Source organism: Heteronotia binoei, chromosome 2 (genome assembly GCF_032191835.1).
Source record: "Heteronotia binoei isolate CCM8104 ecotype False Entrance Well chromosome 2, APGP_CSIRO_Hbin_v1, whole genome shotgun sequence".
Classification (NCBI taxonomy): domain Eukaryota; kingdom Metazoa; phylum Chordata; class Lepidosauria; order Squamata; family Gekkonidae; genus Heteronotia; species Heteronotia binoei.
Genome location: NC_083224.1, coordinates 195,545,428 through 195,558,326, shown reverse-complemented (window position 1 = coordinate 195,558,326; position 12,899 = coordinate 195,545,428). Strand labels below are relative to the sequence as shown.

General features: G+C 49.4%; 1 protein-coding gene across 1 annotated transcript in view; it reads right to left on the bottom strand.

The window, feature by feature from the left end:
- UNC13A (unc-13 homolog A) overlaps positions 1-12,899 on the bottom strand; it is a 230,988-nt gene that overhangs the window by 126,052 nt on the left and 92,037 nt on the right. Inside the window, exons 13-14 of the mRNA XM_060233129.1 lie at positions 12,682-12,760; positions 3,555-3,560 (exon numbers count right to left, since the gene is read on the bottom strand). Coding sequence (XP_060089112.1) covers positions 3,555-3,560; positions 12,682-12,760 — 85 coding nt within the window. The remainder of the gene's footprint in view (positions 1-3,554; positions 3,561-12,681; positions 12,761-12,899) is intronic.

The window sequence follows — 12,899 nt, the reverse complement described above, 5'->3', positions numbered from 1 at the left end:
CTCAGAGCAGCTGCCCTTTCAAGGACAACTCCTGCGAGAACTATGGCTGACCCAAGGCCATTCCAGCAGGTGCAAGTAGAGGAGTGGGGAATCAAGCCCGGTTCTCCCAGATAAGAGTCCACACACTTAACCACTACACCAAACTGGCTCCACCCAACAGCTACCAGGTGACCACTCTGAGCCTCTGGGAGGGGACTGAATGACACATCAGGAGGACAGCTGAAATGAACTACCCCTCTCCCAATTCCCCCCTCTTAAAATTTGCCAACAGATACTTTTTCTGCATGGGCACATCCTTGGCAAGTATTCTCTGGATGGTCACCTATTCATCCAATATTTGATATGCAGTATTGAACATAAGAAGGTTTCATTGTGACGGCTAACAGTTGACGGTATCTGACCGTCTTCGATGGGCAAGAAGGAAGCATTCCATGCAGTCTGTTTGGCCTGGCCCGCCACAACTGTCAAAAGGCAGAAGTCACACTTCACTCCCAAAACTCAGGCGTGCAATTTAGGAGCAAGTTTTTGAGCCTGGAGTTCAAACTGCAAAGACTGCCACCCCATCTGAGAGGGATTACTCCACTAGCCTTCGAAACAAGCAGCAGTGTCTCTTAGAATCACAGAATTCTAGAGTTGGAAGGGACCTCCAGGGTCACCTAGTCCAACCCCCTGCACAAGGCAGGAAACTCACAAACCCCTCCCCCTAAATTCACAGGATCTTCATTGCTGTCAGATGGCCATCTAGCTTCTGTTTAAACACCTCCAAGAAAGGAGAGCCCACCACCTCCCGAGGAAGCCTGTTCCACTGAGGAACAATGCAGCCCTAGTTCTAATACCATAGAATCCTAGAGTTGGAAGGGATCCCTCGGGGTCATCTAGTCCACCCTCCTGCCCAATGCAGGAAACTCACAAACCCCTCCCCCTAAATTCACAGGATCCTCATTGCTGTCAGATGGCCATCTAGCATCTGTTTAAAAACCCCAAGGTTTCTAAAATAGATTATCTGGTATCTGCTGAGACACCCCAAAGTGTGTCTCAGAAAACGGCAGCTCATATGCAAATATAGGTTGATTCCCCCAATTAATCGGTTGATTAACTGATTAAAGCACACCTGAGGAATCAACTAAGGTTTCTCAAATCTGTGACTGGCCCTAGGGAACAAACAAGGGGTTTGCAGAATACAAAAGGGGGCCCTGCTGAAAAAGACCAAAACACCATCTAGTCTGCCTTTCTGTTTCAAGTAGTTCCCACCTGGTAGTGCCTTTCTGTTTCAAGAAGTGCCTTTTTGTTTCAAGTAGTGCCCACCTTGGAAGTCCATGAGCATGGCATGAAGACTTTCTGTTGCCAAGGTATACTGCTCCTATACACAGAGGTTCTGTTACGCTAGCCTCATTTATAGCCACTGATGGATTCATCCTCCACAGAAATGTATGAAAACCCTTGTGGGACTGGACCAAGGTCTACTCTAGATCAGAAATCTTTTTTAAAATTAGCATTTGAACATATGAAGCTGCCTTATACTGAATCAGACCCCTCTTGGTCCATCAAAGTCAGTATTTTCTACTCAGACTGGAAGCGGCTCTCCAGGGTCTCAAGCTGAGGTTTTTCGTGCCTACTTGCCTGGACCCTTTTGAGTTGGAGATGCCGGGGATTGAACCTGGGACCTCCTGCTTCCCAAGCAGATGCTCTACCACTGAGCCACCGTCCCTCCATCTCCATCACCTACTGCCTGGACCCTTTTGAGTTGGAGATGCCGGGGATTGAACCTGAGACCTTCTGCTAACCAAGCAGATGCTCTACCACTGAGCTACCATCCCTCCATCTCCATCACCCTGGACCCTTTTGAGTTGGAGATGCCAGGGATTGAACCTGGGACCTTCTGCTTCCCAAGCAGATGCTCTACCACTGAGCCACCATCCCTGCATCTCCATCTCCTATTGCCTGGACCCTTTTCAGTTGGAGATGCCAGGGATTGAACCTGAGACCTTCTACTAACCAAGCAGATGCTCTACCACTCAGCCACCATCCCTCCATCTCCATCACCTACTGCCTGGACCCTTTTGAGTTGGAGATGCCGGGGATTGAACCTGAGACCTTCTGCTAACCAAGCAGATGCTCTACCACTGAGCTACCGTCCCTCCATCTCCATCACCTACTGCCTGGGCCCTTTTGAGTTGGAGATGCCGGGGATTGAACCTGGGACCTTCTGCTTCCCAAGCAGATGCTCTACCACTGAGCTACCGTCCCTCCATCTCCATCACCCTGGACCCTTTTGAGTTGGAGATGCCGGGGATTGAACCTGGGACCTTCTGCTTCCCAAGCAAATGCTCTACCACTGAGCCACCGTCCCTGCATCTCCATCTCCTATTGCCTGGACCCTTTTCAGTTGGAGATGCCAGGGATTGAACCTGGGACCTTCCGCTTCCCAAGCAGATGCTCTACCACTCAGCCACCATCCCTCCATCTCCATCACCTACTGCCTGGACCCTTTTGAGTTGGAGATGCCGGGGATTGAACCTGAGACCTTCTGCTAACCAAGCAGATGCTCTACCACTGAGCTACCGCCCCTCCATCTCCATCACCTACTGCCTGGGCCCTTTTGAGTTGGAGATTCCGGGGATTGAACCTGGGACCTTCTGCTTACCAAGCAGATGCTCTACCACTGAGCTACCGTCCCTCCATCTCCATCACCCTGGACCCTTTTGAGTTGGAGATGCCAGGGATTGAACCTGGGACCTTCTGCTTCCCAAGCAGATGCTCTACCACTGAGCTACCGTCCCTCCATCTCCATCACCCTGGACCCTTTTGAGTTGGAGATGCCAGGGATTGAACCTGGGACCTTCTGCTTACCAAGCAGATGCTCTACCACTGAGCCACCGTCCCTCCATCTCCATCACCTACTGCCTGGACCCTTTTGAGTTGGAGATGCCGGGGATTGAACCTGGGACCTTCTGCTTCCCAAGCAGATGCTCTACCACTGAGCTACCGTCCCTCCATCTCCATCACCTACTGCTTGGACCCTTCTGAGTTGGAGATGCCGGGGATTGAACCTGGGCCCTTCTGCTTCCCGAGCAGATGCTCTACTACTGAGCCACCATCCCTCCATCACCTACTGCCTGGACCCTTTTGAGTTGGAGATGCCAGGGATTGAACCTGGGACCTTCTGCTTCCCAAGCAGATGCTCTACCACTGAGCCACCGTCCCTGCATCTCCATCTCCTATTGCCTGGACCCTTTTCAGTTGGAGATGCCGGGGATTGAACCTGAGACCTTCTGCTAACCAAGCAGATGCTCTACCACTCAGCCACCATCCCTCCATTGATGGCCAGATGCTTCTGGAAAGGATCATGAGGGTATTGGCCACCTTCTGTCCTGGGACTCCAACAGCCACCTGGCTAATGTCAGATCCACTGGCTTCTCGGGCTTCCAGTTCAATAGTTCAGCCTCGTAGCAAGACCATAGCCAAATTCTAGCTTGGATGCACCTTTAAAGCCCATGAGGAAGAATCGCGAACCCGGAATCGAAATAACGAGGAAAAAAAAGGGCGATACTCACCATGGCCTGTCAAATGTCGGGGCAGCCAAGAACGAGTGAGATTGGGAAGAAAAGGAAAACCAGTTAAGAATCAGCCTTCTGGGGAAATTGGAAGACGAGGCTTTCCTTCCTAACTTCTCCTACGACAAGAAAGGTGCTAAAACCACCGAAGATTCAGCTGAACTGTACCTTGCTTCTGGATATATAAAGGGATTAGGAACCGCATTCCTCTCTTTTTAGGCTTTTTATAACATTCTCATCGACATTAACTGCCCAAGAATGAACCACTCAATGGCTGGTTTATAGGTAGGGTGTTTTGGTTCCCTTGGCGATCCTCCAAAGCTTTAGCCTGGGCAACTTCCACAACATGTGAAGGACCTTTCTTTATAAGGGAAAAAAAGGGGCTGGCTTTAAACACCAATCTACCTTTCATATGGTGCCCATTCTTGATGTGGGGACGTATGGCAAGGTGATGCCCAGTGTTTCCTCCTCCTTCCAGACACAGCAGATAACAGCAGATAGGCAGGTGATGACTGTGGATCCTGTGACTCTCACTGCATTCTCAAGCAGGAAAGCCAAAAGTGGCTGGTTGCCAACAGTAGCCGCTACCGGCGGTGGAAGAAGAGGAGGCACTGCCAAAGTAGGCAGGCCTGATCCCACCTCTGCCACCTCTGGGCTTTTGCCGTTTGCCCCCAGCGTGCTTATGCTCCCGCTCTCATACATTGAGTCAATGTACCTAGGATCTCCATGGCTCTCTGGTCACTATCGAGTCCCCCCTTCCCTTGGAGGTTCTCTGAATCTCTAGCCTTGGTCTCCTCCCTGACCTGTCAAGGACAACCTGTGAAAACGCCAGCGGACTAAGGGGGGGGGGGCACAGCTCCTGAATTTGTGCAGAGTCTCAAGTGTGAGGGCACCCCAATGCCTTCTTCTTTCTAACCTGGCTTGGTCTTGTGGGGATGAATCTCTCCACTTCACCTAGGGCAGGGCTTTTTTTTTTTGTAGCAGGAACGCCTTTGTATATTAGGCCACACACCCCTGATGTAGCCAATCCTCCAAGAGCTTACAAGGCTTTTAGTGCAGGGCCTGCTATAAGCTCCAGGAGGACTGGTTACATCAGGGGAGTGTGGCCTAATATGCAAAGGAGTTCCTAATGCAAAAAAAAAAGCCCTGAACTGGGGAATTCTTGGAGTGGAAGGAAGTCCTCTAGAGATGGCAAATTTACAGGGATGGAATTCTAGCAAGAGCTCCTTTGCATATTAAGCCACACACCCCTGATGCAGCCAATCCTTCAAGAGCTTAGAAAAAAGAGTCTTGTAAGTTCTTGGAGGATTGGCTACATCAGGTGTGTGTGGCCTAATATGCAAAGGAGCTCCTGCTAGAATTCCACCCCTGGACAAATATTTGTATACAATGAACACATGGAAGGAAGGGAACAGGAGGGTGACTGCCTTCCGACGTCCAGGTGGATGTCATCTATGCAGAACAATCAATCATGCCCTCTAGGCAGAGTTGCATAGGTGTAGAACCCTCACTTGTCTGTACGCTACAGCTTCTATATGCAAACACTATGAGCTTATGCATTATGCCAGGGGTGGCCAACGGCAGCTCTCCAGATGTTTTTTGCCTACAACTCCCATCAGTCCCAGCCAGCATGGCCAATGGCTGGGGCTGATGGGAGTTGTAGGCAAAAACCATCTGGAGAGCTACCGTTGGTCACCCCTGTAATATGGTTTGCATGAAGGTTGGCGGAAAGTCTTCCTGCACACCTCTATTTGCTGGTCATAACTTCAGGGCAGGGGTGTCAAACATGTGGCCCAGGGCCGAATCAGGCCCCCAGAAGGCTCCTATCAGGCCCCCGAGCAACTGGCTGTCGTCTGCTTCCTTCTCCCTCTCTCTTGCTTCCTTCTGCATCACAGCTTGCTTTGCCAGGCTTGCTCTACTGCACAGGAGCTACAGAGCAAAGTCTCTATTTTCTCCATTGGTTGAGGCTCCTCCCTTGGGGAGGAAGTGGAGGAGGAACGGTTTTCTTTGCCAGGCTCTCTCAATCGCACAGCAGAGCTACTGAGCCAAGCCTCTCTTCCTTCTATTGGCTGAGGCTCCTCCCCTTCCTGATCCCCTGGGGAAGGAAGGGAAGAGCCAGAGCTTCCTTTGCCCAGTTCCCTGGATCCCGCGGAACAAAGAAAGCAGCTTTAAGACTGCTAATATTGTAAGCATGTTTTTTAAAATCTGTAATTGGGTCTGTATCCTTTATAAAGTTTATATTCTCACTACCTGGCATTACATTTTATGACACACATGGCCGAGCCCAATAAGATCTGGCCCTCATAACAAATGAGTTCGACACCCCTGCTCTAGAGGGCTGCTGGGGGGTCAAAAGTGGGGCAGACTGCAAGCACCTAAAGGCTAGGGTTGCCAATCCCCAGGTGGGGGCAGGGGATCCCCCGGTTTTGAGGCCCTCCCCCCGCTTCGGGGTCATCAGAAAGCACGGGGAGGGGAGGGAAATGTCTGCTGGAAACTCTATTATTCCCTATGGAGATTTATTCCCATAGAAAATCATGGAGAATTGATCCGCAGGTATCTGGGGCTCTGGGGGGGCTGTTTTTTGGGGTAGAGGCACCACATTTTCAGTATAGCATCTAGTGCCTCTCCCCAAAGTACCCCCCAAGTTTCAAAAAGATTGGGCCAGGGGGTCCAATTCTATGAGCCCCCCAAAAAGGTGCCCCTACCCTTCATTATTTCCTATGGAAGGAAGGAATTGAAAAGGTGTGCCGTCCCTTTAAATGTGATGGCCAGAACTCCCTTTGGAGTTCAATGATGCTTGTCACAGCCTTGATCTTGGCTCCACCCCCAAAGTCTCCTGGCTCCACCCCCAAAGTCCCCAGATATTTCTTGAATTGGACTTGGCAACCCTACTAAAGGCCTAAATGTGTCCCCCTCCAACCTACCTCCCCGCCAACCCAGTTTCTCCACAGGGAACACTGCAAGCCCTTCTGAGACTGGAGGCATCCTTCTCCGTGGAACAACCCCGTAGATAACACAGTCTTTCAAGAAAAGAATCCCAATCACCCCAGCCCCACCCCTGCACACAGAAAGCACAACTTTTAAGATGCACATTTAAACCGTCACCCTCCACACCTCCCAAATCCCGATACCCACACAAAAGACAGAGGCATCAGCATCCACCCCCCCCCCCCCGACAGGAGAGTCAGACAGAGGGTGGGGGAGCAGAAACAGGCAGCTGTATCAAAGGGAAGGGACGGAAGCAGAACACAGAAAGGTCCAGCTGTTACAGGCAGGGAGTGAGAGACAAAGAAGCAAAGGGACCTCCAGGAGAGACACGCCCAAAACATCTGGCACAGCTGGGAGAACTGGCACCGCAAATTACACTCAAAATCAGTTTCTCTGTCCTATCCCTGGCTTCACTGCTAAGATTCCTAGCCCTGGGTAGACCACGGCAGAGATCTCACAGATTACAACTTGCTGGGTTCTTTCATTACAATTTTTCCATGCAGGGGTAGAATTCTAGCAGGAGCTCCTTTGCATATTAGGCCACACCCCACTGATGTAGCCAATCTTCCAAGAGATTAAAAAAGAAGAGCCTGTTGTTTTACTGTTCACTTGTTGTTTTACTGCTTTAAAATGTTGCTATCCACCCTGAGCCCATCCGGGAAAGAAGAACTGCAGATTTATACCCCGCCCTTCTCTCTGAATCAGAAACTCAGAGCGGCTTACAATCTCCTTTCTCTTCTCCCCCCATAACAGACACCCTGTGAGGTGGGTGGGGCTGAGAGAGCTCTCCCAGAAGCTGCCCTTTCAAGGACAAAGTCTCAGAGCGGCCTACAATCTCTGTTCCCTTCCTCCCCCACAACAGACACCCTGTGAGGTGGGTGGGGCTGAGAGGGCTCTCACGGCAGCTGCCCTTTCAAGGACAACCTCTGCCAGAGCTATGGCTGACCCAAGGCCATTCTAGCCGGTGCAAGTGGAGGAGTGGAGAATCAAACTCGGTTCTCCCAGATAAGAGAGCTCTGGCTGACCCAAGGCCATTCCAGCAGCTGCAAGTGGAGGAGGGGGGAATCAAACCTGGTTCTCCCAGATAAGAGAGCTATGACTGACCCAAGGCCATTCTAGCCGGTGCAAGTGGAGGAGTGGAGAATCAAACCCGGTTCTCCCAGATAAGAGTCCGCGCACTTAACCACTACACCAAACTGGCTCTTGGAATATAAAGGGCGGAATCTAAGTTATCTAAATAACTGCCTGTTGATTGGCTAAATCCTTTTTTAAAATAAAAACAACCTTCACTGGGGCCTGTTGTTTTACTGTCCTCAGACTACGGTCTCTGCAAAGTCGGTGCAGTACTGAAGAAGGGTTACAGACCAAGGAAGCAAGCAGGGGAAGGTTGGTAGGGTATGTGACAGCTGTGCTTTGGAAGGTATACTTTCATCCGGCGGGTGGAGGGGAAAACAAAGCTGGAGGAAGACAGACTGATGCCCTTCGGTGGACAGGGATTCTGTTTCCGTTAAAGCGACAGCACCTTACGCAAACAGCCAACCAATCCCGAAATGTCTTGCGAGCCAACCGAAAAGAAGAGCGACCTGATTCAGGATTCCTGGAGAGTGCATCCACCTATCCAGGGGTGGAATTCTAGCAGGTGCTCCTTTGCATATTAGGCCACACCCCCTGATGGAGCCAAAAAAGAGCCTCGTGAGCTCTTGGAGGATTGGCTACATCAGGGGGGTGGGGCCTAATATGCAAAGGAGCCCCTGCTAGAATTCCACCCCTGCATCCACCTCCCCAGGCGGAACAGAAGGAAACCCTGTTTCTGATTCTTGGATGGATCCCGTGATCCACCAAAGGCAGGCCTTGGGATGGGTTTACAACTCTGGGAGCACAGATCTTAGTATGCGGCAACCGGCTGTGGAAGAGAAATGCCAACTCCTCGTTGGGAAATTACTAGAGATTTGGGGTTGGAAGCCAGAGAGAAGAGGAGGAGAAGGTCCACAGCAAGGCATAATGGGCACAGAGTCCACCCTCCAAAATAACCATTTTCTCCAAGGAAATTGATCTCTGGATATCAGCAGTATCTCCAGGCTTCCCCTGGAGGCTGGCAACCCTTGAAATGTAATCTACAGGGCTTTTTTGTAGCAGAAATTTCTTTGCATACTAGACTGCACCCCCCTGATGTAGCCAATCCTCCTGGAGCTTACGGTAGGCCCTGTAAGAAGAGCCCTGTAAGCTCTTGGAGGATGGGCTACATCAGAGGGGTGTGGCCTAATATGTAAATGAAATCCTGCTACAAAAAAGCCCCGGTAGTCTAACTTTTACCCCGACAAGCTCATTTCCTACATACAGGTGGACTGCCTCCTTGAAAACAAAATACAGCAGAGGGTACAACAGCATCTTAAGAACTAACAAGATTTATTGGCTGTTGTAGATTTTCTGGGCTGTGTGGCCATGATCTTGGCATTGTGAGACCTGACATTTCGCCAGCAACTGTGACTGGCATCCTCAGAGGTGTAACTCAGAAAACTGGAGTTCTCTCTGGGTCAAATTGTGAAGAGGGTGGTAGGCGCGTAATTTATATCGACTCAGGCTGGTGGGGCGGGGCTGAGTCATTATCTTGTGGGAGCTTCCTGGGCTGTGACATGCTAATGGAGGAGCTTTCCTGAGGAGGTTCTTTTGTATATTGATTGGCTATTGAAATTCTAATTTTATCTGTACTGCTGTTGTAAGCTGTTTTGTAGGAGCTTCCTGGACTGTGACATGCTAATGGAGGAGTTTTCCTGAGGAGGTTCTTTTGTATATGGATTGGCTATTGAAATTCTAATTTTATCTGAAGTGCTGTTGTAAGCTGTTTTGTAGGAGCTTCCTGGGCTGTGACATGCTAATGGAGGGGCTTTCCTGAGGAGGTTCTTTTGTATATGGATGGGATTGAAATTCTAATCTTATCTGTAGTGCTGTTGTAAACTGTAGGGCATTTTGTGTTTTTCAGGACTGGAAGCCATGCCCTATTCATTTTTAAATTTTCAGCCTTCCTGTTGAAATTGTGTTTTATGTTTCTGGATTTCAGTGGCTTCTCTGTGTAATCTAACATGGTCATTGGATGTGTTGTCCAGTGTTACACTGTCTTGGAATAAGATACTGTGTCCTGTTTGAGTTAGGCTATGTTCAGCCACTGCTGATCTTTCAGGTTGGCCAAGTCTACAGTGTCTTTCATGTTCTTTTAGTCTTGTCTGGATGCTAAGTTGTTGTGTGGTCCCAATGTAAACTTGTCCACAACTGCAGGGTATGCAGTACACGCCTGCAGAAGTGAGGGATTTATATCTAAGTGTGCAACAGAAACCCTCCTCCTGGAAGAAAGAGGAATTTACAAGCAAGGAAAATGAACTTGGAGCAGGGAAGACCTATCAGTCTTGAACTTGGGACAGGGAAGATCTATGGCAGGGTGGCCAAACTGTGGCTCGGAACCACATGTTGCTCTTTCACACATACTATGTGGCTCTTGAAGCCTCCATTGCCCCACTGGCTGGCTCGGAGAAGGTATTTGTCTCTTTAAATCACTTCCCCAAGCCAAGCCACTACTTTTAAAGTTAAAGTTGTTTTCCTTTCACATCTCCCTCCCAATCTATTTCCTTCCTTCCTTCCATCCATCCTTCCCTCCCTTTCCCTTCCTCCCTCCCTTCTTTCCTTCCCTCCCTTTCCCTCCCTCCCTTCTTTTCTTCCTTCCTTCCCTTTCTCTCCCTCTCTCCCTCCCTCCCGCTCTCAGACAACTAACATTCATGTCTTGTGCCTCTCAGACATCTGACCTTTATTCTATGCGGCTCTTACATTAAGCAAGTTTGGCCACCCCTGATTTACAGGAAACTCTTTACCAAAACAGAGAAGAAGAATTCCATTATGTAACCCACAAAAGCTCCGCCAACAGAGGATCCTTCTGTCGAGATAGGGTCCTTCAGGAGTGGAATTCTAGCAGGAGCTCCTTTGCATATTAGGCCACATACCCCTGATATAGTCAATCCCCCAAGAGCTTCCAATAATATGCAATATGCAAAGGAGCTCCTGCTAGAATTCCACCCTTGGAGTCCTTGCCTTAGACTCCTCTGTACCAGGCCAGCGCTAATCCGGTTGAACTCTCAAGAGGGTGGGCGGGATTGGGGTGTTCAGGGAAAAGGGGATCCGTAGGGTGCTCTCTCTTTAACCGCGTTCTCACCAGATCGCTGATCACTAGAGGAAGAGATTTACGTCCCGGCTTAATGTCTGGCATGCTGTCAATGCAGCGCAGGAACTTGACCGCCGCACCCCTGAGGGAGTACCCAGCCAAAACAGCCATCATAGAGAGGGAAAAAAACAACAACAGAAAAGAAACAAGCCATATTAGCTAAGCAAAGCAGAGCCAGTCCCATGAGATGTGGCACGCTGGAGCCATCGGAATGGAAGACAGGGCCCCCGTCCTACCCAACTGTTCTCAAGTGGAAACCGGGGGGGTGGGACCAAAGCAATTTCCTTTCAGAACTATCGGCTTGGAAAAAATAAAAATTACTTTGTGCTCATTTCCCCTTCTTAAATGTCACCCTTATGGATGCTTAAATTCAAAGTCCTAACTTTAAATAGTCGTTATTATTTTCAATAACCATCCTCGTAACAGCAGCAACAACAATAATAATGAATCTGAGAGCAGGTGTGATATGGTGAACAAAGAAGCCAGCTCTGCTCCAAATCACATTGGTTTCAGACTGGTTTGTAGCTACATGAGATCCCCCCAAAGAATTCTGATAATTGTGGTTTGTTGAAAGTTTGGGGAATCGTCTGGCGGAATTCTCTGGTGGTCAGAAGGGACTCCCACGGGGCTGCTTTGGCCTGCGAAAACAATGCGAGAGAGAAAACAGGAGCCCTTCTCCATCCCCATGTGTTGTCCCCAGCCAAATCAGCACCCCCCGCCCCGCAGGCTTTAGAAATAACCTCCCTTGCAGCTTTTGAAAGGAAACTGAGTTGAGCCTGACTTTTTAGCTTTTAAAGGTAGAGTTTAGGCTTGATTTGATCTAGAAATTGCAGGATTAGATATGCTGTTATATCACACTGTAGGAGCCCCGTGGTGCAGAGTGGTAAGCTGCAGTACTGCAGTCCAAGCTCTGCTCATGACCTGAGTTCGATCCCGGTGGAAACAGGGCTCAGGTAGCCCAGGAGTGTCAAACATGTGGCCCGGGGGGGGGGCCAAATCAGGTCCCTGGAGGGCTCCTATCAGGCCCCCAAGCAACTGGCTGTTTTCTAATTCCTCTCCTTCTGTCTTGCTTCCTTCTACATCACAGCTTGCTTTGCCAGGCTTGCTCAATCGCACAGGACTACAGAACAAAACCTCTGTTTCCTCCATTGACTGAGGCTCCTCCCTTGGGGAGGAAGGGCGGGGGAAGGGATAGCTTGCTTTACCAGGCTCTCATAATCACACACTGAACTATTGAGCCAAGCCTCTCTTTCTTTTATTGGCTGTCCTTTATAAAGTTTATATCTCCACTACTTGGCATTACATTTTATGACACGCATGGCCCAGCCCAACAAGGTCTCATTTATGTTGGATCCAGCCCTCGTAACAAACGAGTTTGACACCCCTGAGGTAGCCAGCTCAAGGTTGACTCAGCCTTCCATCCTTCCGAGGTCAGTAAAAGGAGTCCCCAGCTTGCTGGGGGTAAAGTGTAAATGACTGGGGAAGGCAATGGCAAACCACCCCGTAAAAAAGTTTGCCAAGAAAATGTCACGATGTGTCGTCCCCACATGGGTCGGTAATGACATGGTGCTTGCACAGGGGACTACTTTTACCTATATGACACCAGCTCTCAGAAACCAAAGTACTGAACTTGGCCAAGTTTTATCCTCCTGGTACTTAATTTTTGAAAAGTGTCTAAAAATGACCTCAGCATTTTTATTCCACCCTCTTTAAAATTAAAGGCCCCTTAGAACCAAATTTGGAAACGTTCAATGGGAATCCTGCGCGCTGCTGTACTGAAAGACTGGAGGCCACCTCAATTTCTATACATCTCTATAATTGGCAGCCCTTCTTCCATTCGCCCAGCTCCAGAGCAAAAGATCCTGCAGTCCATAACAGAGAAAGCCAACAGCTGCCAAAGAGAGAAGAAAACGTTAGGGAGAAAAACCTCACCAAATCGCTAACTAGGGGAATGGGTTTTCTCTTGCGTATATCGGGCATGCTATCAATTATGATCAACCCTCCTCCAGGCCTAGAAAAAGAGACACAAAAAAGTCAGACAGCACAGAATTCGAATTTAGCATAGAAGTAGGGAGAGATGGAGGAAAAAGGAGAGGGAAATATGACCAGGACAGGGAAAGAGGAGACTAGAAAAGGCAATGAGATGCAGA